Raw genomic sequence first — 25693 nt, 5'->3', positions numbered from 1 at the left:
CAAACGTGTTTCCTTCTTTTTTTTCCCCATCCCATGTGTTTAATGCTATCAAATATATCTAATAAAACTTTACAGGCATATAAGACATGCACTGTGAGATTCTTCTTTGGTTTGTAGCATCAAATTGGTAAGAGGTTCAGAAAACTCATAGAAAATGAAAAGTGTTCTCATTTCTTCATATGTTGGAAGCATGACATCTTGCAAATGATGACCTTAGAAGAAAATGTCATTGTAGAATCTAATATAAGATTAAAATGCAGGTGTCCAGTTACAGTTAAGGTTGGGATTTTTGACATGTATTTCAGAGCTGGGTAGGTCTACTGTCAGACATAGAAAACCACAGAACATATAGAAAGAGGGTAACAGATGGTCAGTTGGGCTTCTTGGCAATGACTATTGATTTATAGCAATTTAAAATGGATGATCATATTTATTTTGCTTTCTTATGAATGATTGTAGCTTTAATATTGCACTTGGAATCTTGTACTTCTGATGTGCATTCTGCTTTCCAGGAGAGGGCAGTCCATACCCAGGATCAGTTGCTTTCCATCACAGTTTTAATCCAAGGAATATAGTTGGAGACTCGAACATAAACACCAGGTTTCATGGGTTGGGCACAGCCAAGGCCCCAAGAGGTGACTCCATGCTGGACAAATTTACCTTGGTCCAGACAGACTAGAGGTCCTCCACTGTCCCCCTAAACAGAGAAAGAACAGGATGATTCCTTCTTGGACAGACCCATGTGGCCTTCTCACAGGAGGCACAGAAACAGAAGTACCTCCTACATGCGAAGGACACAGAAGTTATGAGGAAACACTGGAATTCTAGTAAGGTAAGAGTTCTCTATCCATGTTGTTGAACACTTTTGTAAAGTCACTTTTTCATGTCACCCAGGCATTACATTTATTTTTGAAGTAAGTGGATTTATTGAGAAAGAATCTGATTGCCCTTATTAACTTAAACTGTGCTTCCTCACTCAGTCTCTTTTCTGAGATCCTCTTGGGTTCCTATTGTTACTAGATGATCCAGTGGCATTGATACTTGGAAATTCATAGTTCCTTTGGCCCTCATTTTGCCTGCATGGCAGGCTCCACTGCATCCTTCCTTGACTGCTAACTGAGATGTTGTTAACTGAGCTACCTTGGACACTTGAGATAGTCTGGCTGAGGCAAGAAAAGGGGCCTGGGGAAAAAAAATCAGACCTTTTGTCATTCTAAGTTGGCTTCCATACACCTGACTTGTGCACCTGTGTGTTACCATGTGCTCTGTAGTTCAGGCTTATCTGAAAAACTGTCCCACTTCCCAGCAGCAGCCAAGGGAGCAAGAAAAGAGCAGAATATATGGGCATTTTTCAGCTCAGATACCACATGGTGTGGTAACATCCTGAGGATAATTCTGGGCCTCTAAAGACCAAAAAGCAATGCCTTATTTGATTTGAATGTGCTTACAACCAACTTTCATGCTCACAGACTTTCTTACCTGGCAGGTATCTGTGCCACCATGAATATTCCCAGCACAGAGTTCATGATTGTTGACTCTACCATTCAAAAATTCAGGGCGGTTGCATATTTTATTCTCAATTACAGGAAAGCCAGTTTCTTTTAAGTAGCCATCACCACGAGTACCTTTGCAAATAAAAATGAAACCAAAAAAGAATGACAAAGGTAATTACCATATTCACAAAACACAAATGTCAGGATATAGATAAGCAGTAAAATCAGTGTAGTGTGCACTGTGCATACACTTCACAGGCACAATATAAAGATATACCAAAATCAGTAAGCATTATCAATATTATGGTATTTATTATCACCCTATACCACCCACCATTGACCTTCCTGCTCTCACAGTAGATCCATGTGGATCCAGTACCCACGGATACTTGTGGGAGTCATTCCCAAGCCATTTTATTTCTCTGTATCTGAGTTTTCTGTGGAAGAAATTAGGTAGAAAGTAAACAGTTGAAAATGACATGATGGGCAAGGAGGCAGAGAAGGTACCGATGCACCTCTCCACAGAGACAGAGTGGGAGGTTTGAAAATGAGGATTTTGTTTGTGTGAGATGTGAACCAGGCTGGTTGGGAGAAAGAATCATTCAAGAGAATGAGCAAACTCACATTTATGTGATTGGGAAATCAGCTAAATCTAGAAAAACTTTCCATCCAACTGGGCAAAAGCCCACTTTAGGGAAAAGCATATGGACTGAGAGAGAAGTGACTCCTTAGCTCTGCTTGTCCTCTTGTAGCATCTATTTAGAAGGTTTCAGTTTACATGGCATTGAATGATTTAGCAGAATCCTTGTCAGAGAGAGATAGCGGAAAGACTGGCAGCACCTGATGAATTTTGATGAAACAAGTTTTTCATCAGTAGCTTGTGTGGGGCACAAAGAGACTCTACTTTGAGTACAAGTATATACCAGTCTCCAAACATGGAGCTTTTAAATGGGTTAATGCTGTCTCACCTTTTGTATCCCCCCATCCCGTCACATAGCACTCCTCTCTTCCTCCTAACACAGAGTTTTCTTTTGGTAAACAAACTGGGATTACATGATTATTAATGACTGCTGGTCTGAAATGAACAAACAGGAACAAGCATTAGCACAATTATATTTAATAGTACCTTCAGGATTCTAAACAGACCTTACACGTATTCAGCCTCTTATCATTTAAATCCTTAGTTTCAGTTAAGGTTTTTTTCTGATGTGCAAAATTGCTTTTAGGCTCTAAACCCTCAGAAAGTGATACACAAAAGGGAAAAGCCTGAAATGAAGAATGACATAAAAAGAAACAACATTAAGCCAGGAGAATGCTTTGACTTAGGCTAATGCATAGCCAACAGAACCTAGTTACAAAACTACTACAAAGGGTATGAATCAGCGGCATTTAACACCTGGATGTTAGCTTGCTCTGTCTGCATCCAGTCTGATTATAAATCACTTTCTGTCGGGACACTTAGCACACAGCAGAACCATCTGACTTGCCTTTGGGTGCAGCTAAAGCTCACTTACAAGGCCACATTTTTATGCTGACCCTGCGTGTGTTTTGGATGTGTACTGCAGCCACAGCAGTGGAAGCCCAAGCACCACACATTCACATCTGCTTGCAGCTGCACGGACAAATTCCTTTTGATTGCACAGTTCCACTGAGAGCATTTCTGATGAATGAGAACAGATGCAAGAAGGGCCATACTGAGTATTACATCAAACTCTTTGCCTGCCCACTGGCCAGACCTGCTGGAAGAAGAAATCTCCACACCAAAGCATGGAAACAGCATGGAGTGACATCATGCTAATACTGCAGATTTCCATCATTACCTTATCAAGGTAGAAGCATGTAGAAACACAGACTGAAAGCTCCTCTAGGCATTACCTCCTCCTATTCTGCTGCCACTGCCTCACCTTCCAGCAGCTGACACCCAGTGCATTTCCAGCCTGGGTAACTGTCCCTAGCACTCCTCTCCTCCCAAGGCAGCCTTTCTCTTTCTGAAATCCTGGAGCTTTTGCAGAAAAGGAAGAAAGAGAGGGTCTCAAATCACTAACTGAACAAAGAGTGTGCAGAAACACTCATTTCTACAACACCAGCAAACACTTTTTAGTCATTTTGTCCCACCAGAACGAAGGAATGCTTCAGGTGAAAGGGTACCTCCTCAGTTTGAGCAGAGCAATATCTGCTCTGCGTGGCTCCTTGAACAACTTCTCTACATCACGGATTTGTACTGATGGCTCTGTTGCTACTTCTTTGTGTAATCCAAGGTATACTTTATATGCAGCTGGTCGTGAGGACCTATTGGAAATGATTGCACATGGTGAGCTGATGAATACACAACCAGGACATAGACCACCTACAATATTATTGGGCACCTTGTTCTAGCAAAGCCAGATAGCCAGCTTTGGAGTGAACTTAATCCCTTACAATGGCACATGAAATCAAATTGGCAGAAGTTATCACTGTCACTCTGTTTTGCAGTCAAAACTCAGCTTTAATGAATGACAAATAGACTTGGCTCAATTCTCAGCTGTTTGCAACCAGCTTGGGCTGGTTATTGGGTGTCTTTTGTTTCTCCTGTGATTTTCTATCTAGTGTAAGAAGCTGGTGGTGCAGACTGTAACAGATACTTACTTTTCTAAGCAGTGGGCGGCAGTAAGAACCCATTGAGGATCTATCAGAGTTCCTCCACAGAAATGCAAGCCAAAACTGTAATAGAGCAAAAAGGCATGAAAAGGGCAGTGGTTTAAGATGGGGAAGTTAATCCCACTGTATTTATTGGGTAATATTTCTAACATGTGTGCCTTTAAAAACTAAAGATATTATTTCCACAATTTCATTAAGAAATGTTTTGCTTTCCTTGTATAATGTTTCTTAAAATGACAGTAGGGTTCTGCGGACATTTTTATGAGGCCTTACATGAAAACACCTAGATCTTCGTTCTTAGTCAGCATTTCTATTACTGGAAAACCCCATGTGCAGTGAGGTTCACTTTTTTAGAGATTCTGATTTTTCTAGCTCTAATCACAGCCATAAAGCTCTGCAACTGGTCTTGATTCCTAGTTTTATTAATAATTTTGCCAGTAGAATCAAATACTTACATGGAAGCACTGATCAAGGGGTGTACTAGCCGTACTGTTGCTTTTATTCATTGGAATCTGATTCTATTGTAGAATACAGTGAGAGATTTAAAGTCATTCTGCCTTCTACTGAAAATGTTTTTGAAATTAACAATTTTATTGATCTTCTCACTGTGTGTCACAAATTAGAGAGTTCTTGGTTGTCTAAATGACCTTCTTTAAGAATAGCACATACAATGCTTAGCCTTGAGCTATTTTAAAATTAAAATCAAGTTTAGAATGCTTAAACCACATACTTTAACATCCTATGAGAGGCAATGTTTCCCTGCATGTAGAGTCTAATGTAATGGGGAATAACCATACCTGGTACGGAGACTGATCTGCCAGGGCCAGGAGTGTGGATGTGAAATACACCCTGCAACAATCCTTTGAGCACACAATTTTGGTCTGAACTTGGATTTTCCACATTCATACTGAGGAGGAGCTTCAGAATAAGAAAAAAAAAATCACTTTAAGGAACTTTAGCAGTTTGATTTACATTCACTATGAATTCACTAAACTCGCAGGTGAACCTGTTGCATTTGTCACTTCAGCTTCTGACTCTCTTCAAGTAATTCGATACCATACATCAAGTATATTTTGTTAGGTTACCTTCATCTGGAACACCTTAAAATGCCTAGTAATTTTTTTTTTCACATACAGGTCTCAGTGGCCAACAAATTACATGAGTAGCTCTACAGTCAGATAGAAAAAAAGAAACCCAAACCAAAATAAAACAAAAACAGAAGGGGAAGGAGAAGAAAAGAGAGAGAAAGAAGAAATAAATTCTCTCAACGTTCTTAAATGGACTCTTATGGACATCAGCAGTGCAGAAGCTGCACTGAAAGATGTTTTAAACTAATCTCGGTGGTACAGCAGGTGAAATTCTATCACTGTCTCTAAGAACAAAATTTTGTTAACTTTTATCTCAGGATCATTTGGCACTTCAGATGTCTCTGAGTTATTAAAAAAGGTAGTTCTTACTTCGCCTTGGTAAACTGACTCTTATCAACACAGAATTTAGAATTTTGTCAACAAAAAGAGCTAACTAATGTAATTAAAGGCAAAAGCCACATTTTCTCTGTTCTTTAGATTAACATCTCAACAAAAAACCAGTATTAATTTAAAGAAGAAATGGATCATCAAAATTGAATACAATAGTCATGTGAAAATGTAATTTTTTTGCTTAAGAGTCCCAGCCCAACACGTTCACTACAGTACTACTTTCACAGCTACAGTGTGTATAGAAAAACTTTATTTTTTTTGTTTGCTCCATTTTTGGGTTTTGATCTGAGCACATTTTCTTCTGCTCACCTATAAGAGGATAAAGCAGCAAGAAAGTCACCCTTCTCTTGAGAGCTACCTCTCTTCCTTAGCATAGTTTTTGTTGTTGATGGACATAAAAGGACTGGAAACCAAAATGTTATAAAATTTTATCATTGTATACTTTGTTGCACCACCTCATTCAGAGTATGGCTTGATTACAACTAACAAAGACAAAGGGCATCTTGTTGAATATTTAGGGTCAGATGCACTTTGCAGACATCAGATATGGTACAATATCAGAGGAGGGACAATCTGGTTATCATCCAGAGCAGAACCAGAGACACATGAGCAGGGAGTGCAAAAATTTTGCATGGATAAGAGCATGCCTTGTTCAGCAAGGCCACACACAGAGTTATGCCAGGAGATTAGGCAAGAGCAGGGAAAATTTCTGCTGGCCCATTTTGAAACACATGGCAAAACCCCATGAGCTTTAGTGGGCTCCCTATCTTGGGGCTTTCAAGGAAGACCAATTTTAAGACTTCAGACAGAGACCTTGAACATCACCTCCCAAGAGCCTTAATTTCTAATCTAAAGCTATTGCACATAGATCAGTCTTCCAGACTAATCACCAGTTATTCTCCAGTTGTTATAAAAAGGTACAGGAAAGGGAGCCATTAGTCTTTAAGGGAAAGGGAGACACTAGTCTTTAAAGGAATAATTACGGCACTTGGGAATGTCACAGTACTCCCAGGCTTTTCTCGGGTCTGTTGTGTAGCACCAAGGTCCATTCACATCTCCATCAGGATTCCTGCAATACTGTAACAAAGAATAAAGACACCAGCTATTAACCAGGAAATAAAAAGCCAACCAATTAAAGTTTCCAAATAAAATAAAATTAAATTTGGGAAATATTTTTTAAATTTCCTTCTTTACAAGTGATTCCCAAATCCTTTTGTCAAAATTTGTTTCATTTTTCCATTTGGTCAGTGAGTTTAGAAAAGGATAATAAAAATCAGACTTCTTCAACTGTCTTCAGACAGCAAGCTTCTCTAGGGCAACCTTGGATCTCTAAGGTCTCAAAAAGTAGGAGACCTTGACCTTGGATGAAGCTTTCTAAAGCACAGAAAAGATCTTCTCCTGCTTTCACTGCAGTTAATAGGAGCAGTAGGATCAGTCCTGAGGTCTTTTCACATCCACTCTGGCTGCGTGACTCAGGGACAAGTGAGTATTGTGTAAGCTGTTCTTGCACAGCCTGGTGGTCTCCGTGGTGATGCAGGGCTGCAGTGTTCACCCTCATGTGGGTGCTGGTTAACTGAATTGCTCTCTAGATTTTTCCTGGGCATAGTGATCTCTGCTCAGCACAGAGATCGCACAGAGAACACCTCACACAACTGTGTGCTACCAGGTATCTTTTCTAATTCCCTTCCCTATCGGGAAATATATCCCAGGTCTTAGAAAAAAGGAGAAAATATTTGCTACCAAGAGCCCCTGACAAATGCAAGAACCAAGAATTTATGGCAGGCAGCTTTTTAGATGGAGTTTCCCCAGTCTGAGCTGGAATTCAATACGGAGTATGTGATTCCATCAAAGAATTGACTAAAGCAAGTTCTAAAGTCATCCACCTGGTAAAAAAGTATTCAGGCTGGCAGCATCAAACAAGCTCTTCTTATCACATACAAAGCTTGTGACAAATTAGGCAAATACTGTATATTTGCCTAAATATACAAGTCTAAAGAACTGGTGATGAGTACATTTGTAAGGACTAGGGAGATGAAGGTTAGAAAGGGTGATTGTCTTACAGGATGGTCAGGTACATTCAGGGCTATCCCTGAACAACGGGCTGTGGCAGAAGCTGGAGGGCTGAGGGGGAACTACTAGAGGATAGGAGGGCTACAATCCATCAGCTTTATATCTCAAGGGACTTGCACTGAACATAGGATTCATCACCATCTCACCTGTCCCTGGTATTACTGAAACCTAAGACCCCAGGTGTTCTTCCTGTCAGAGGAGACAGAGATGCTGCACACAGACCAACTCTGGTTAGTCCTCGGTAGTGGGGAGAAGAAAGTACCCATCTGAAGCCCCTTGGCTGTCCTGCAGAAGCATTCAATAGAGCTTCTGGGCATCTCTGTGTCCCACAGAAGTACAGATTGGTCATGCCAGCAAGAATTATCACAATCAGGTTTTTAGACTGGACTGAGGAAGAGAAATTAATTAACAAAGACCTGTCACAAAATGCTTGCTGAGGGACCCTGAAAAAGACAGGCAAAGCTCAATGACAACAAGTATTGAATGAACAGTTGTTTACATTTTTATCCAGGCCTGCTCTTGGATGAGTTGTGGGAGTGAAATAGTCGTGGCTATGAGGTCTCTGAGAACTCCACTCTTGACAAGTCCTGCCCCTTGCAGTTTTTGCCACTGTGCCACGGTAGTCTACACCATTTTCATTAATGCACTCTGTGAAAAGTGAAGAAAAGGAAATGGTTGTTAGCTGTGAGCTATTGGGCCACATTTGTACTTGGTGAAGCAGAGAGAAATTTGAGGAAATACTACTACAGTTTGCAAGTCCTACACAATATGTAGACAAGGAAAGAAGAGCAACATAGTGTCAATGATGACTAATGATGACATTTTAATTTCCTTGTATTTTAAGAGTTTTATTTATGATCACAAAAGTCATAAATCAAAGAAGCCTACATTCAGTTGATCCTTCATAACTCCAGAAATCAGGAATACGATGACCGTACACTCACATAAAGTGTTTCCCTTGCAGACACTGATATCTGTCCATTGCCCCATTTTACAGTAGGTAACAAGCAGTAACACGTGCTCAGTCAAAATTATTAACCTTCTAACCAGAGAAATGTGTCATAGCAAAAAAAAAAAAACCCAAACATGAAAGCTGCAGTACTCTAACCATCTACTGCATAACAAAGTTGCATCTGAACTGAATCAAAGAAAAGCCAGCTGTCCTCTGATGGGAAATGGAACCCTGGAAATATCAATGCATGGCACAGGAAGAGACTTTTTGGAGCAGTTGCCAGCAAAATGCCATCACTGCTGCATTTTCTGTCATTGCTAGTTGCCCTCCCACAGTAGTGTGGTGACTGGTAGCCATCCTCTTCCTCGAGTTTCCAAAATTGTCAGATGTAGCAGGTAGAAGATGTGATATTAGTCTAAAATCTAATGCAGAAACCCCACTATAAAATGAAGAGAGTGGATACAATACTATATTAAATTCTGTATTCATTTAGAGTTTCCTGTATTTCATGCTCATTAAATTCTTGAAGATGCTTCCATAAAAACCAGCTTCCTGGTTATGAGCATTTCTGGGGAAGCTGAAAGTATTCTCACCAGGGCTTGTTTCCACTGTTGTCTGAGGAGGCTGAGGTACAGTCTGTAGCCCTTGGCCATCACACTTCTTCAGGGCACAATACTCCCACCTCACACTGGGGTCGGTGGTGTAGCACCATGGACGGCTGTCGGCATCTGGGTTTCTGCAGTAATTTTGGCTCAGGCCCCTACAAATGCAAACATATTATATTCCTATCCATGCCACTGCTCTGGGGAGAGCTCAAAAGAACATTTTAGAAAGCAGATCTGCTATGGAGTCATATATCATTTATTATGTGCATTCTGTCATGGCCACTTGAAATCATTTTGGCAGCAGAAAGAAATCAGGATACATATAGCGAATATTTAAATACGCCAAATAGTTATTCACTGACTAACACTTATAGTAGAATAAAATTTTAAAATCCAGAGAAGTAAATTCCTACATTTATAGCAAAGATATTATTTATTTTCTTTTTCAAATGCAGTAATAGCTTTTAAAAAGGAATAATTTTTTGCATTTTGCAAAAAATGAATGATAAATATTAGGAATAAGAAAACAACCTATCCCTTCCTCAAAGCTCTAATGACTTGCAGACTAGGAAGCAAAGAATTAAACTCATGAATAAATTAATGTATAGAAACGGTTCATTTCAGCATAAGGGAAAATTTATGTCAACTATTAATTGCTTTAGAAGCAATGCAGAAACACACAGTTAATTAGTCTAAAGTATAATAGTGACAACTGTGGTTTCTTTCAAGATTAGGTTGATAAAAAACATTTCCATGATAAAAAAGGAAGAAAAGGAAGGGATTATTTTTATCAAGTACACTCCCTTCCCAGCTTTATAATCACCGTTGTGCAATGATGATGCAAATCAAAACAAGTTCACGAATGATCATTGCCCAATGAAACCTGGAAATGGGAAATACACATACGCATTTGGGAAGTTCTCTGCTGTTTTGTTGTGCCGGTGAGGCGACATTGAGCTCCAGGCTTGACATTTCTTTCCCGTGAGAGTGAAAGAAGCTGTACCACGATAAGTCACCCCATTGCCCTGATAGCACTCCTCAGTAACTTGAGCCTGCTCAGGCACATCAACAGCTGTAGTGAATAACAGAAACCAATCTCTTGCATCTTAATACTTTGACATTTATACTTGAGCACAGAAAGACACCAGAAAACAACAAGCCAGAGTGTTTCATTGACCACCACAGCACGCTCTCTGTAACAGAATCCTTCTCAGACAGTAGATCAAAAGGAAGATTTCAAAGGATGTTTGCAAAAATTTAATGATATGCTATGAAAGCACTTGTACGCCAATTTTGCTGTCATGCATGCAGATTTATTTCAGCTCACAAGCCAAATAGTTAACATATGGATCAAAATTTTTTCAGGATAGCGGCCTGGCTGTGTCTTTGCCATGGACATATGTGTGGAACAAGACTACCTTGTGTAAGGAGAATTTCCTTCTCCTTGTTTTCTATGGAGTCTTGGTTCAATGCTCTTAAATTATCTTAGGTTTTGCTTCAGATTTAGTTTTTAAGGAACTGGCATGTAAAGCTAACTAACTTTTCCATGGAGCATTTAAAATTTTAGAAGTGGAGGTAACCACCACTTGGCAAAATGAAAAGACATCTGTTACTGCAATATTTCCTGATCTGAGTCGATAGCTGACTTAAAACCTTCTACACTTAGCCACCAGACTGAATATACCAGCCTGGGCTCCACATCAGACCCAGGAGTTCAACCAGACATGGCAATGCTGACAGTTATAGCAGCAATGCAACTGAGTCACACAAGGTTTTTCAAAATAAAGCATGATGAGCCTTCACTTTCAGTTGTCTCCTGTTCTTACCGGGGGCCTCTGGCTTGGTACTGTCACAGGAGGGGATGTTGCAATATTCCCACCGGGCGGTTGTGTTGGTGGTGTAACACCATGGCCTCTGCTCACCATCGGGATTTCTGCAGTAGTTTTCATCTAGGCTCCTAAAACAGAAAACTTGACTGATAAAAGTCTCTCATGGAAATCTATTAAAGGTTATGAACAAAAGGAGAATCTGTTGCTGCCTAGTTTACTGTTGCATTTACTGGTAGGTAACTGTGGCTCTCATTTATTGATGCCATCTATTACATGAAAAATTGCAATTCACTGGTGTTTCCGATGTGCTAAACCAGGCACTCGCTTGACTGATGGATGAATTAAGAGATTGTAGTACTTTGAGGCCAAAAACAGCACAGTAGAAAGAACTAGGGTGAAAGAATCTAGCCCCAAGCAAATATTATAATTGTACCTTTCTTACTCCACATGGTTTCATCTGAGCAACCGTACAGTAAAAGGATGAAATGAGGATGGAAAAATTCAATCAAGCAGAGCTTGAAAGTCAGAAGAGGAGACACCAGTATTCAAGAACAAAGAAGTCAATTAAAAAAATGTACAAAAAAATGGAAAATATTAGATCCAGCAGGTGATGAATGCTGGTGTAACTGAAGAACTTTGCAATATAGATGAAGAAAACTGAAGTAATTTTGAGACTTGGTATTCCTCCTGGACACTGAATAAGAGAGGGGTTTCACTTACTGGCAGGGATAGTTTTCAGGAGTGCGTGCGTGTCTGTGGGGAGATTGAGAATTCCAGTGCTGACAGGTATTTCCCGATTCAGTAACAGATATTGTGCCTCGATAGTCTTCTCCTCTTCCTGAGAGACACTGACGCCCTGGTGCAGGAGGTGGTGGGGGTGTTGCTGTTACAGAAAAAGGAACTCAAATTAAACAGTGCCTTCTAGATATAGTAAAAAACTAAACCAACAAACCACTCAACTTAATAATTAAGTGGGCATTTTAGATTTCTTTGCAGGTAAGTTCTAAATGTCAAAATATTTGAAAAGTCCGAAAGGCAGAGAAAGATCTAAAGATATCTTTCTTAACTTTTTTTTCTCCCATTTTAACTGCTTCACAAGCAGTCAGGCTGCCAAAAAGGCATTTGCATGTGCCCCTTTACAGCAGCCAGGATACAATACAGGATACAAAAGTCTGCATATGGAAATGCTAACAGCCTCATCAGAACAGAGCTGGAAAGTGAGCAAGTGGTAATACTGTGAAGAAAACCGGGGTGAAAGTGTCAGGCCCATCACTGATACATACACTTGCAGGTGTAAAATAGACATACTCTAACTGGTGAGAGACAGCAAGGATGAGGTCTGGTGAGAAGTCCCAAGGAAAAGTATAATGGCAAGGACAGGCCTTTAGGGGAAAAGGAAACTGAAAAGGTGGAGAATTGATTTGGAAGAGCGAAACAAAAGCCGAAGTATTTTCAGGAAGAGTGAAACTGCTTGGCATCAAAAGAGGAACATCAGAAGAAACACCAGAAATGCCTGGTCATAGAAAAACACATCAAGGAAGGGAGACGTGCTCCAGACAAAACCATTAGAAATGCCTATGACAGAAATGTCTAGCCTCAATAAAGCTATCAGAGATTAATTTCAAAATGATTATTTTCTTTGAGATAAAATTCAGCTGTCTTTTATACTTTTCTTTATCTGTTCTGTTTGTTCTAGATTCTTGAACCATTCTGACTGGAAGAAGTCTAAAAGTCAGACTCACTGCAGCGAGGAATGTCACAATATTCCCAGCGTTTAGTTGGACTGGTAGTGAAACACCAGGGCCGAGGTTCACCATCGGGATTACGACAATAATTATTCTTCAGATCCTTCTCTGGAAAACTGAACCGGAAAAATAAGTTTTAAGATACATTACTAACAGCCATAACAATTATCCTGTCCGGTGCAGGGTGGTCTTCAGCCCACTGCGGATGAGAAATAGACCATCACAGAACCTGACTTACTTTTCCGGGAGGTATCCATGAGAGTGAGGTTGCTGGGAGTCCCAGCGCTGGCACTCAAGCCCAGACACCGTTGTTGCAACTACTCCATGGTAGTTTTCTCCACTGCAGTGCATGCACTCTACTGTAAGAACAAGGCAGAATAAGGACAAGAGAGACAGAAAGCCTCTGATGAACCGCTCCGTAAACACTCCCAAACACTTCATCTCACATGAAGCTCCAGAGCCTGATCAGAGCACAAGGCTGAAGTACAGTCATTTTTTTGGCAAAGCAAAAGCTTATTTTCCTTGGTGAGATGACTTAAACTAGTTGATAACATTTCTAGTATTCCATTAAAAAACCCAAATCAACATTATAGACGACAGGTTTTAAAAGAGCTAAATTGAATCTATTAAGATATAATTTAAAACCTGTGCTTTGCTGCTGTCACATTTTATTGAGTTTTGCACTAGCAACTGTCATTTGGTTCAATTCTAAGTTTAAGATATGTGAATACACCCATATGCCATGTTTTATCTAGGGAGAATAAAAGACTTTGTACAGCTGTTTTCAGGGTCTTTTGATATCTTCCTTGCTGATGTTGAAAATGTTTTGGAAAGTTTCATGTTGAACTAAATTCAAGTTTGAAACAAATGCTCAATTGAAAATAAAAGTATCTGAATAACTTCACATTCTTGAACACATCTTGCAAAAACAGAAAAGAAGTCAGTATGTGTATCCTGACCTTCACACTCAGGGATGTTACAGTAGTCAAATCTGGTATCAGGATCTGTTGTGTAACACCAGGGTCCCTTTTCATCCTCATCAGGATTTCTGCAGTAGTTTTCCTCCAGTCCTGCATTGGGATACTTTTCAGGTGTGTAACTGCAACAGAATTAAATGGGATTACAGAATAAGGGAAGTGTCCCAGCTGTTCAGACGAGGACTCTAAGAATGAAATCTTTATCTGAGGACCATTTTGTAGATGTTGGTCTTTAGAGGGCTCCTAATTGTTACTGTGTGCCATTGCTGAAACATTAGAAGTGCTGCAGCGATAGACTTCAGGAATTATGGTGCCTCTAAGGCCAGTCATGCCTTTAATACTTGCATTTACTTTAGTTATTGGTTTCCAGCAGTTATTGCTCAGTCAAGGTACCGTGTAGCCTGTAGTGAACTGTTTTCCTCTGGATGTGTTCCCTGGGAGATGCAATGAGAACATACTTGCTGAAATGTGAGAGTCCTCTGTAACCTGAATGCTATAACTTTTGAATAGAATGTTACTAAATAAACCGAGTCAGGTATTTTTTATTAAATACAAGAAATACTGCCTTGTTAATGTGGATTCACTGATAAAATGATGCACATCTATCTCATCTGCCACATGTTATACCTTTGGCCAAGAGAAGTTCTTGCTCTGGTGAGATTACTGAAAAAATCTGATTTCAGAAGAACCAGAGGTGTCCCTGTCTAGTGCTTTGCTCATGTAAAGACCATAAAATTTAAATGGGGCTGCCAAGGCTTACAATGTCTCTATTAATCATAGTCTCACTTGGAGAGCACCACTTGGAGGTCTCTGAATTACAACTGAGATTAGAGAATGATATTATTTTAGATAGGTGTAGAAAAATAATTTATTAGAAGACTTTTAACACCAAACAAGTTGCTTACAAGACTAATTAGCCTATATGTATGGCTTGACAAAATTTCAGAAAAACATATAAACAGATACTTACTTTGGTTTATGTGGGTCATTATCAGCCCACTTCTGGCACTTCACACCTTTCTGAGTCCTGGCTTCTGTTCCTCTGTAATCCACTCCTTTTCCCTCCTTGCATTCTAGAAGATAAACTGAAATATGTGCTTAATCAGTATCATGACATATTGATTGGATTCTAACATGTACAAAATCCATTTTCATACTAACACACAAATATATTTGATCATATTTTGACTTTCTTATGTTCTCAAAGCTAGACAGTTCACATTGTAAAAACCTACTAGTTAGCTGATGTCTAAGTTGACTTAATTAGGACTGAAAAATGTATGTGAAAGAAAAAAAAGTTCCACACCAGAATTCCAGACAAGTAAGTGTAACACAATCTAGTTATTTTGGGAACACACCATGGTAGATTTAAATAATAAAATATGCTTTTAACATTTACATAGATACTATAGCAAAATAGAAACACATTCTCTTTTTCTTACTTCCTATGACATTATTATAGTTATGCACAGTAATACTTTAAATCTTTAAAGACAGTCCCTGAATTCAGTTGAAGACAAGAAGACAGTTTCACAGATGCACAAATAGACTATTTTACCAGTTTAAATAAGCCATTTTTTAAAGTTCATTTAAATTCCGATGACATTTTTTCATTAAAGTTCACCATGTAATGAATGAGATTTAATTAATTTATGATATGATGAAACAATGATTTTTTGCTGTTCAAAATAAAATGGATAGTCGGTTGAATGTGTATATTATATATATCTTTGCACTCTTATATTTTGGAACTTAATAGTACTTCCATGAATAATAGAAAAATAAGGACTGAATGAATTAGCGATTAAATCCTGTCTCTGTATAAGACAAAGGATTTTAATTTTAATGCTGATGAAATCTGGGGTTAGTAAGCTTAAAACATAAAATTGTTTTAAATGAATAATAATTAAATTAAAGGAGAACTGAAAGCTCAGTGTTGCAATTTTTTTTCCCAGGAGGTGGGAGCAACCATAACCCCACTGAAGCCCCTAAGATTTCCTAGCAGACCTGGGCAATCACTCTTCCCAGCACAGAACTTGTGACTGCAAGGGCAGAGATGGCTTGCAAGGGGCATCTCTTCCAAGGCACAGCTGAAGGAACTCAGATCTTGGTATATTCCCTCAGAGCTTCTGTGTCTGCAGTTCAGGGACAGTCACTGTCAGGCAACGTGTCCTCTGTCTTGAAAACTAAGTAGGAAACTCATTTAACGTTTCCCTAGAGAAGCAATCTCTCTTTTAGGTTGTGAGCTTGTTTGTCTCAGTGTCTTTAAGTAGTGTCCAAACCGAGTACTTGTAGAGATGCAGTTTTGATAGTTTTTCTCAGCACCAAAGTTGTAACAAAGCTGACATACAAGCAGAAGATTAAGAGAAACCTGGAGAAATAATGCCATTTTACACAGATCTGTCTTGCCCAAAGTGAGAAGGACTAATACTTGAATCCAAAGTATGGTTCAGCTTTTCTGAGGGCTGATAGTTTAGACCTGAATTCACAGATGTACCTTTAGGCATGCTTTTATTTCAGTGTATGTATAGAGTTTACTCTAGAAACTTTAGCTGGAAGCCATTTGGATCCCTCAAACAATTTCGCAATAAAATAACATTAAACCCCTCAATTACTGAACATTGAATCAGTCAAGTGCTGACTCTTTTGTTTGTGTAAACTTTTGACCGTTTATATAACCTTTAGGGCTTTTTCTTTCTGATGACAAATGACTAACTTTGATCCCCAAACTCAACCCGTGTCCCTGGGATTAACTATTTCCAAACAGATATGTAGGTAACAATTCCCAAATGCGACTTTAATTCTTATTACTTTTACTATAAGTCAGAGAAGATTAACCTTCTCTTTTATAGCACATACTATAGAAAAAATAACTTCTGAAACTGTCTGTTTTGTACTAATTTTCATCCTTTTCTTTGAATGCAAGGATAAAAAGCAACTAGGTCTCATTGAGTAATTGCATTGACTGAAAAAATTACTGCAAATAAAAAGATGAACAACACAGAAACCTTCTGACACATACACAATAGGCTGTGTTTTTGATGTTTACGATACCAAGGTCCGTCTTTTGGTTTCTGTAGGTAGAGGTGCAATTTTTGGAAATTTTAGTTATGTCAAACAACAGTTTTTCACACTTTTAGTGGTGTAGGTCTGTTATTTCAAGAAACTAAAATGCATGCCTATGGCCTCAAAAGATATAACAAAACCTCAATGAGTATTGCAGGACCAGGTTCTACCCTCAGTAAATCCAAGGGATGACTCAAAAATAAACCAAAATCACAGTCTAGGTCCTGATCACCATAAGCAAAACCAATACGATTATTTACATATAACTCATTCAGTCTTTTAGCTTTGTTAGTTGCTAATTGATTCACTCAGTTTTCCTTCTACATAGGAACTGCAGAAGAATTTTTAGCATTACTTAGATGTGATTTATGGAAATTCCCACCTCCTTCTGTGTATAATAAAAGAGCTAATGTTCTAAACATTAAATTACCTACAGAAAAAATGCAGCTTGACATAGGCTTCAGAAAACATCAGGTTGAAAAGGACCCTCAGTGGTCTTTGGTCCATAGCCCCAGAAAGAGCACATTCAGGTTCAAAGGTGGATGAGACTGCTCAGAGCTGTGTACAGTCAGTATCTGCAAGGGGAACGCTCCACGGCCTCTCTGGGAAATGTGGCCCAGTGCTTACCCACCTTTCTGTGGAAAATGACTTCCTAATATCCTAACAATGTCTGAACAAAATCTCATTTGGATGTTCAGCTGCAATCCAGCTAGTAGTTCAACAGATAGTTGAACTACTATCTAAAATCTCCTTGCAGCTGCTATAGACACAGCATTGTCCTATTCCACAGGAAGGGATAAGGGCAGGTCGACAGAGAAGTAAAGATGCAGTTCTCCAGAGCTCATAGGTATTTACGGTCAAGTTATTATGATTCTTGCCTCTTGCTTGGAAACTGGCCCATCAAAACAACTTCATGATTCTCAGCAGCTGAGAACCTGCTTCATCTTAGCTTTTGATGCACCTTTCTTTGTTGAAGGACACCAAAGCCTTGAGATAACATAGTTTCCAATTTCTGAATATTTTCAAATGCATTAATATTTTTTTCAATCTTAAAACTCAGCGAATGGTCAAAGATAGTGTTTATGAAGTCATTTAACACAGAACAGAAGTAATTCTATTCAGAGTTTACCACATTATCTTTTATCTGAATGATCCCTAAGGAGATCTTTTCTCTTTTATATATTACTAAAGTCAGGGAACAGGACAATTAAATTTATGTTACATTAAAAAATAAACCACATTCCTTCTTTCCTGTATATAGCAAGAGCTCCATGCTCGATAATGCAGTTCAAAAATAGTCTTAAAACCCAATTGTTTCCTTCCATTATCACCAATAAGGTGATAATATTTGAAACCGGATAAAAAATTGGATAGCTGCCCTTTCTCAGAGACATACTTTGTATTTTCAGAAATAATTAGAGACCATTTCTCTCAAATAATCCTCATCTATTACAAAAATATTAATAAATAAAATATGTACAAAAGGGGAATACAAAAATTCACCATGTCAATTAATTATGCCATAAAAATAAGAATAGGATAAAAATGCCACCAATTGGCACCAACTGAAGAGTACAAACATCATATAGCAATATACAAATATTATAAAAATAGATCCTTTTTATCTGAAGCACAGTCCAATAATATAAAAAAGACATAGACATACTTCTTTTTTCGTAAAGAACTGCATTTGCTCTTCTGAATATCATTGCAGTTTTGGTGTTCTCAGTCAATGTTAAACACTGTTGGTCTTTACTGGTAAATAAGAAGGCCCTGTTGAAATTAAAAGGAGAGAGCAATGTAAGAAACAATGGCTGGATAGATGCTTATTTTCCTGAAAACATTTTTGAGTATTCAGTTGTCATTTTATCAAGCACTACAGTTCAGTGATATTTAAGACTGAGAAACTGAGCTCACATTTTCAGTGGTGATTTTCACTTCTAAGCGTTCATATCAAACTTAGGTTGAAATGGAGCAACAAGAACAAATTATAACAAGGGACAAAAGATTTATAACCTGCTAGACGTTCAAGAGATCATGCTGAAGGGGATATATGCACAAGGCACCTTGATCTTATTTCAGAAATATTAGTGGTCATTCAAGGAGTGGGACATTCCACAGTATGCAGCAGTTAGCAAGGAGCAGGTAAAACACAGGCCAGGACCTTAAATTATTTTGTGGTAACTGTTCTGCATCTTTGTACATGAAGCAGTGCAAGCACTTTTTAAGACACAGCCTTCTGTCTTTTCAGCAAGTGCCTACACTGTAAGCTGCAAAACTGAAGCAGATGGTGTAGCCTTTACAAGAGCATCCAAGGAAACCTTCTGACAGGCTAAGCAATTCCTACAGCTGGCTTTTCTGAACTAGGAAAAGAGCAATAGCAGCATGGCATTCAGTGGGTAGATCCACACCAGGAAAGCAAATACTGACAAAGCATATTCTGCAGCCCTGTGACCAGGTGGCATGGCCCCAGTGGGCCTGTGCTCGTAAATTCACACAGCCTCTTCCTAAAGGTGCACGATCACATCCGGACTCATTGCTGGCAACCATATCCATGAGTGGTCTGGAGAGTGCTGCCTGTCCTGGGCCAAAACTACACCAGGGCTGCTGCCCCCAGTTAAGCCAATTAAGCTGTCAGTAATGTTAAATTTGTAAGTAGGGAAGTATCTAAGGAGCTCAGCCCAATCCACCTCTAAGGTGGGATAACATGTCTGAAGTATTGATCCGAACAGGTTGGGCTGAAGCGTTAATGTGAGGATGCTGCAGTGCTGGCCTGGTCTTGAGCTCTGCCTTTCTTTCCTCAGATCCTTCCTGCCAGATAGCACCTGTTCTAGCTTGATTGTAATAGATCTCACATAATTAATGTTAATAACTGATATTATTCCAGTGAAAGGTAATGGTAGGCTTAGACCCCAGGACAGAGGCTAAGGAATGATACAGTGTCTGAATACGCCTCAAAAGGAAACATTAATTCCCTGAAAACTGTAAATGTATAATCTGAATATATAGACTTGACCTCTCTGCCTTCCTCCCTACACTCCTGAACCACATGCTACTGAAGCTCTGCCCTCTTTGTGGTTTTCAGAGCGAAGCTGGCTCAAAGGTAATTGGTGGTACTTCACACTCTCAGCAAACCCCTGTAATCCTTCAGGGTTACACCTTTTTAAAGTAAGTCCCATTTTCCCTTTTGAGTTAAAACACAAAGTTACAAAACACATTTAAGAAGCCAGCACCACTGTATCCCTGCCTTGAATAAAAGCATTAAGTAGAACCAAGTACTTGAAACAACACTGCAGACAATCACTCTGCTGAGTTCCAAAAGGTGTGCTGCAGAAGTGGTAGATCAAGATCTTCTGAAGACTGGAAGAGAAAACCCCTCTGCCCCATGTGTGCAGATTGCCTCCCACCACAGTAAGGGACCTCTCTCCTCACTGTCCCAGTTTGCTGCTATACTGCTGGAGCTCAATGGGCTCTGAGGCTTTGGTGCAGGAGATCCAGAAGCCCTAGGCTCAGAGCAGTAGGCTCCACTGGGGCAGAAGCCTGAGCAAAGAACAGTGGTACAGACTCATCAACACATTTCATGCTTTCTAGCCCCTTGAGCCTGGTTAATGCAAGTGCAGAGAGAGGGCTTGGCTGAAAGTAGGGTTTAGGATCATGGAGGTTTAGGTGGCCGTCTCTTTCTCAGAGTAAGTAGAAATTACCTAAGTGCAAATTCTAGTAAAATTCAGAATAATGGATTTATCCGCAAGATAGCCAATGCAATGAACATAAGCAATGCCATTATTGCTGTCCTAAATTCCCAAGAAATTAATTGTGATTCCTTGTTGCAGGAGTGCAAGAGTCTTGATAAAACCATGTTCAGTTGGTTTGCAGCGTGTCAAGCTGTGCATCAAGATATTGTAAACTTTTTCAATAATAATTCAATATAACTTTCTTAATTTCTCTATTTCTTCTGTCTTCACCTATATGTCCCAGGCATTCTGTTTCTACACATTTTTTGTTTTTACAGCAAACCTCAAACCCACACATAGTCATAAGGAAACACTTGAAAGTTCAGACTGCTGATAAAAAAGGCATATTGTTCCATCACTTGCAAGGAAAGATGCATGTGGGAACCAGTAAAAAATTACCTGCAAGCAAACTTTTCCTCATTTTCACATTTCTCCGCACATTCTTCTTCACTATTTGCTCTATAAGCCTGCTTCATTGGGTTCAGCAACCAAGCTCCCTCTGTTCTCACATAGCGGTCTAGGATGCCTCCTTGCACTAAAGGGAAAAGAGAGAAAAAGGAGTGAAAATGGGAATGACAATTTGATTTATTTGAAACCCTCATGTTAAATTCCTTATCACCTAGTCATGTAACATGATCATTTAATTGCTGCAATAATTGGGTTAATGGCGACAAAATATGGGTAAATCTAAAATGCCTTCCTGGTATGATAAAAGGTAGCATCACTGAAAACCCAGTGTAAGGCAGGACAGAGAAATGGCTTAGACAGTGCTTTGTATCATACTGAAAGTCATAACAAGTAACACAAACCTACGGTATAAAGTGATGGGAGCACAGAAGACAACCCAAGGAGGAAAAACAGTGAGGTGTTTCAGAAAGAAAATACTGGCCATGCATACTTTGGAGAAAGGGGACCAATGGGACTCAAGAAAGATGTGAAATAATGTTTGTCCATTGCTGTTCCTCTATCCACATGGAATGACTTCATATTTATCAGCCACCTCTTCTCAAAGGCTCCTATGCTTGCATGAAACAAACCATTCTCAGTCACTGGGGTTGTCAGATGTTCAGTTTGTCATTTTTGTAATAACCCTGTACTGAATTTACTTAATAATCAAGGTAGCAGTTGTTGCCCTCCATTGCAATGAATTAACACACAACACTAAACTGGTAAATAAATTCACCTAACAACCTCTGGGCTACAGCTGCGTGTCAAACACAGAGGATACTACAAAGTACAGCTATGTTTAATGGTAAACTCAAAAAATGTTCAAGAACAGTCCTCCTTGTAAAGGACTTTTTCATTTAGTATTTTCCTGTTACAGCTCTGCAATCTCTGAATTAGTGCACAGCACTGACTTCCATGACTTCTAGCTGCAGGGTCATGGAGTTGCACAAGTCCTGTGATTTTTACAGTTTCTTTATCAGAGGAGCATATGACTCTTCTGATGAACATTTGGCTCTGGGAGCTACCTGTTCTGTATGGTTTCAACCCCAAACAGACACCCTGGCCCCTGGTCATTGCAGGACATCTCGGTCCTGCTCTGTGTTTTTGTGCCTGGCCTTATGCAATTGCTGAATAAAAGGCAGACAGGGGATGAACCAGACCATGACTGGCATCTCAGGAATAGCAGCCGTGCTGCAGAGAGGAACTTCTTCACTTTCTCTGACCCCTCTCTGTCTCAGCCATGGCCCAATGCCAGCAGGAGGGACAAAAAGCCTCCTTGTCCCACACAGACCCATGGCCTGTGACCGGGAGCTTCACTGAGTTGTTCAGTGGTGTCTTTCCAGCTGAGAAAGGCAACAGCTCCTGCCTTTCCTGAGTAACTCTCTTTAGTGTAAAGCAGGCTCTTATGCATCCTGGTATTTAATAACCTGAGAGGTAGCTCAGCCTGCCATCGGGTATTTTCTTGAAGATCATTTTGCATCTACAAGTTGAAGATGATAAAACAGGGATAAAAGCCAAATTGTGCTTCCTCTCATACAATTGCAAAATCAGAGAAGTTCCTGCAGGGGTTTTTCTGCATGTAGACTAGGGAAGAGTTCATCCCTAAGGGTTGACAGTTACTTTAACAGTATGCATGGAAGAAAAGGATAGCTGCTGGAAAAGAAAAGAATAAGTGAAAAAAAAATACAATGAAATTTCATGTGGCAGGCAGAGGAATCACAGATTCCACTAGTTATTTCAAAACAAAAACATTGAGAAGAAATGAGTTTTGAGAGAAAACATTAAACTAGGTTAAGACAATGTCATAGGGATGCTGCAATGCTCTCCACAAGGAAAAGAAAAACAAGTAAAGAATTCCTACTATGGTACAGCTTCCATGCAAACTTAATTCTGTTCTGTTTTGACATTTTGCAATAATATCATCATTAATATTACAGCATTTTATTTTAGAAATATTGACAGGGTCATAATTAACCTGGGTCATAAAAATATTTTCCCCCTTTTCTGTTCTATTTATGTGGCATGGCATAATACTTTAAGAAATAAGAAAGGAAAATATGCAATCGGAATAAAAATGCAGTAAATTTTCTAGCTACCATTTTCCCTATATCTATGGTATTTTACAGTCGCAGAAAGATGTATAACTATCTTATTCAGAAATGCCAATATTTACTACCATTTGATAAAGGATTTGCAAACAAAAGTATAGTATTTCAGATAAAAGCCCAAATAGTATATTTTTCTCCTCCATATAAAATCCTTACTTAATTGAGAAAGGTATTTGATTTGACTGAGGCTGTTCATTTGCAAAAACAATGCTTAAAAACTAGAATTTAAACTAGGATAAAAATTCTTAGCATTAAATAACAGGGTTTTTTTTATGCTGGGGCATGTCTCTAATATTTCCAGCTAAAATCTACCCATACTTTTCCTAACTTCATTTTTATGTTTTAAAACTACACATGTAAAATGTTTATTTTATTGCATCTTTATATATGCATTAGCACACTCATAAGTGTGTTTTTTACTGCAGTCATAGCATACTGTGAGGTTATACAGACGGCTGCAAGAAGATGTGTGGTCTGAATCTCATAGTTCAATGGACTTTAAGGTTTTTAGGACAGATAATACTCATATATATGAAACCCATACAAATATATCTAAAGAATCCTATTCAGTTCTTATGGGTTAAAAATTTTTTTGCACCATCTTCCACAAAAATATCTTTTCATACCAAAAATATTGCAGAAACTAACGCTGATCAGATTTGGTCTCCCTATCACATGGAATGAAAAATCTACTTGTGGTTATGAAAAAGACTGAAACTGCAGTGTGTAGAACAAGCTTTCCCTTCCTTTGTATTCTGTTTTGCACAAGCATTAACAAATTTTAAAGCAATCAAAATAAGGATCACAGTAGCTGGCAGTAACATAGAAAAAAATCCCCAAACCTAAGATAAAAGGCCGCTGAAACCAGAGAGAGCCATGCCTTTGTACAAGCCTTTGACAGGCAGCTTCCCAAGGGTCCCCCCATCTCTGGCCATGGGAAATGTTTGCTGGGAGCCATTAGGTGCCCATGCAGACACCAAGGCTGCTGCTTTTCTGGTGTCTCTAATGAACACAACCCTGGAGCAAGCACTGCCCTCCCTCCATTCAGCAGCAGCTCTTGCTGGAGAGCAAGCCCCAAATCCATCATCATCCCGGGAAGTTGTGACGCAGGGATTTGGGGACCTACCTTCACCACATGGAGCTTGTAAGTGTTTGGCCCCAGTCTGACCTAGGCAAGAAGAAGGCAAAGGACTCTTACCTGAGCTGAGAAAGAACAGAAGGAGAAAGGCAGCTTTGCTAATCCCCATTCTGGCCCAGCCGGGGGGTGCTGGAAGTTGTGTGTGTCAGTGCTCAAAGTTTTATTGACTCGCACTGGAGTGAGGCAGCATCAAACAAACAAGGCAGGAGGATTAAGTTAATCATTCTCCCATGCTGTTCCCCCCTTGCTGTGGTGGGGCCATTCAAACAACCTTGAATTGGATGGATTACCAAATCAGATTCAATCATTTCTACTGGATGCTATTAAATGTGAAGGCACTTTCTTGTTTTACAGGATGTGTTTTGTTCTAAAATGGTTAGGTCTTTCTCTAGAGAGAGAAAAGAGAGGAAAGACAGGAATAGTGTTGCTGGAAAGCATGGGAAATCATGTGTCCAGGATCTGAATATCTCTTGACACTAGAGTCCCAATAGTAAATTCAGCCATGAATACCTGCATTGATTTATAAGGAGCGACTTCTATTTAATCTCATGGTAAGCATGATTATAAGATTCAGATAATATTAACTCTGTAAAATTGTTTAATCTTACTTCTTTATTAAAGAATTCCTTTTCTGCTGTCTCCTTGACCTAGAGATTCCCTTTTTTCCCCTCTATTTGGGAGTAGGACTTAATTTTAATTTCATTTAAATTTTAGATTTAAGAGGCTACTTTAAACCTTAAACATTAGGTTTAAGAACCATAGGTAGCAATTTAGTGTTCTTCCTCACCAGACATTTAACCTCACACTGCATACACAAACTCATCCAGTGAGGGTGTCAGACTTTGCTCTGCTGTGTGTTATCCTGATTTCAACATCAGCTCACTCTGCATTTCCCAAGCAGCCTTTACCTCAGAAAAGTTGCACTGAAGCACCATTTCATGGCTTCTCTTGCATGTAAACTCTCTGGTGTTGCTTCAAAACAACTTACTGAATCACATGTGCTAGTGACTCACCAGAGGCAGGAGCAGGATGAATATTTGGATGGGGAGAACGGACTTGAATGGACACTGCTGGATCATGCAATTCAGTCCTCTGCAATTGAAGGCCAAAAGTTTACAGAATCATGAGTTGCTTCTAAAAACTAATGAGGCTGTCCACTTCTACATCATCCTGCTTGCTTTAAGTAGAAGTTCCATTGTACTGAGGGCTTGGGATAAAGCTAGGAGTGCAGGAGTAAATATGTAAGAGAGGCATTCTAGTATGAGCAGCAGCTTAGCTTCTATTTTACTGATTATGTGAAAATTTTAAAGCTGATCCTGCCTCTGGTCCTATGCTATTTTTCTCTTGTAGGGTAGTATAACACTATGTTATTTGGTTGTTTTCTGTGCTTGAATCTGTTTTAATGCAACTTGTGAAC

General features: G+C 39.2%; 1 protein-coding gene across 2 annotated transcripts; it reads right to left on the bottom strand.

Moving 5' to 3' along the window:
- Nucleotides 1-8: 8 nt before the first annotated feature.
- LOC125323992 (plasminogen-like) lies at nt 9-24442 on the bottom strand. Of its 2 annotated transcripts, none has more exons than XM_048299444.1 (19): nt 24337-24442; nt 20983-21118; nt 18519-18625; nt 14757-14871; nt 13769-13908; nt 13048-13168; nt 12807-12925; nt 11785-11947; nt 11062-11192; nt 10142-10307; nt 9224-9390; nt 8178-8326; nt 6592-6685; nt 4928-5048; nt 4119-4193; nt 3642-3782; nt 2462-2568; nt 1480-1625; nt 9-697 (listed from the first exon to the last, which is right to left on the bottom strand). In XM_048299444.1, exons 1-19 carry the CDS (start codon nt 24383-24385, stop codon nt 536-538), a joined length of 2409 nt encoding a protein of 802 aa, XP_048155401.1. In that variant the 5' UTR covers nt 24386-24442; the 3' UTR covers nt 9-535. The 2 variants fall into 2 exon arrangements, with proteins under 2 accessions (XP_048155401.1, XP_048155402.1); XM_048299445.1 differs by having other exon boundaries at nt 13048-13165.
- Between the last annotated feature and the right edge of the window lie 1251 nt (nt 24443-25693).

Source organism: Corvus hawaiiensis, chromosome 3, assembly GCF_020740725.1.
Source record: "Corvus hawaiiensis isolate bCorHaw1 chromosome 3, bCorHaw1.pri.cur, whole genome shotgun sequence".
Taxonomy (NCBI): Eukaryota; Metazoa; Chordata; class Aves; order Passeriformes; family Corvidae; genus Corvus; species Corvus hawaiiensis.
The sequence above is the reverse complement of the archived record's forward strand: the minus strand, read 5'-3'. Positions and strand labels throughout refer to the sequence as shown.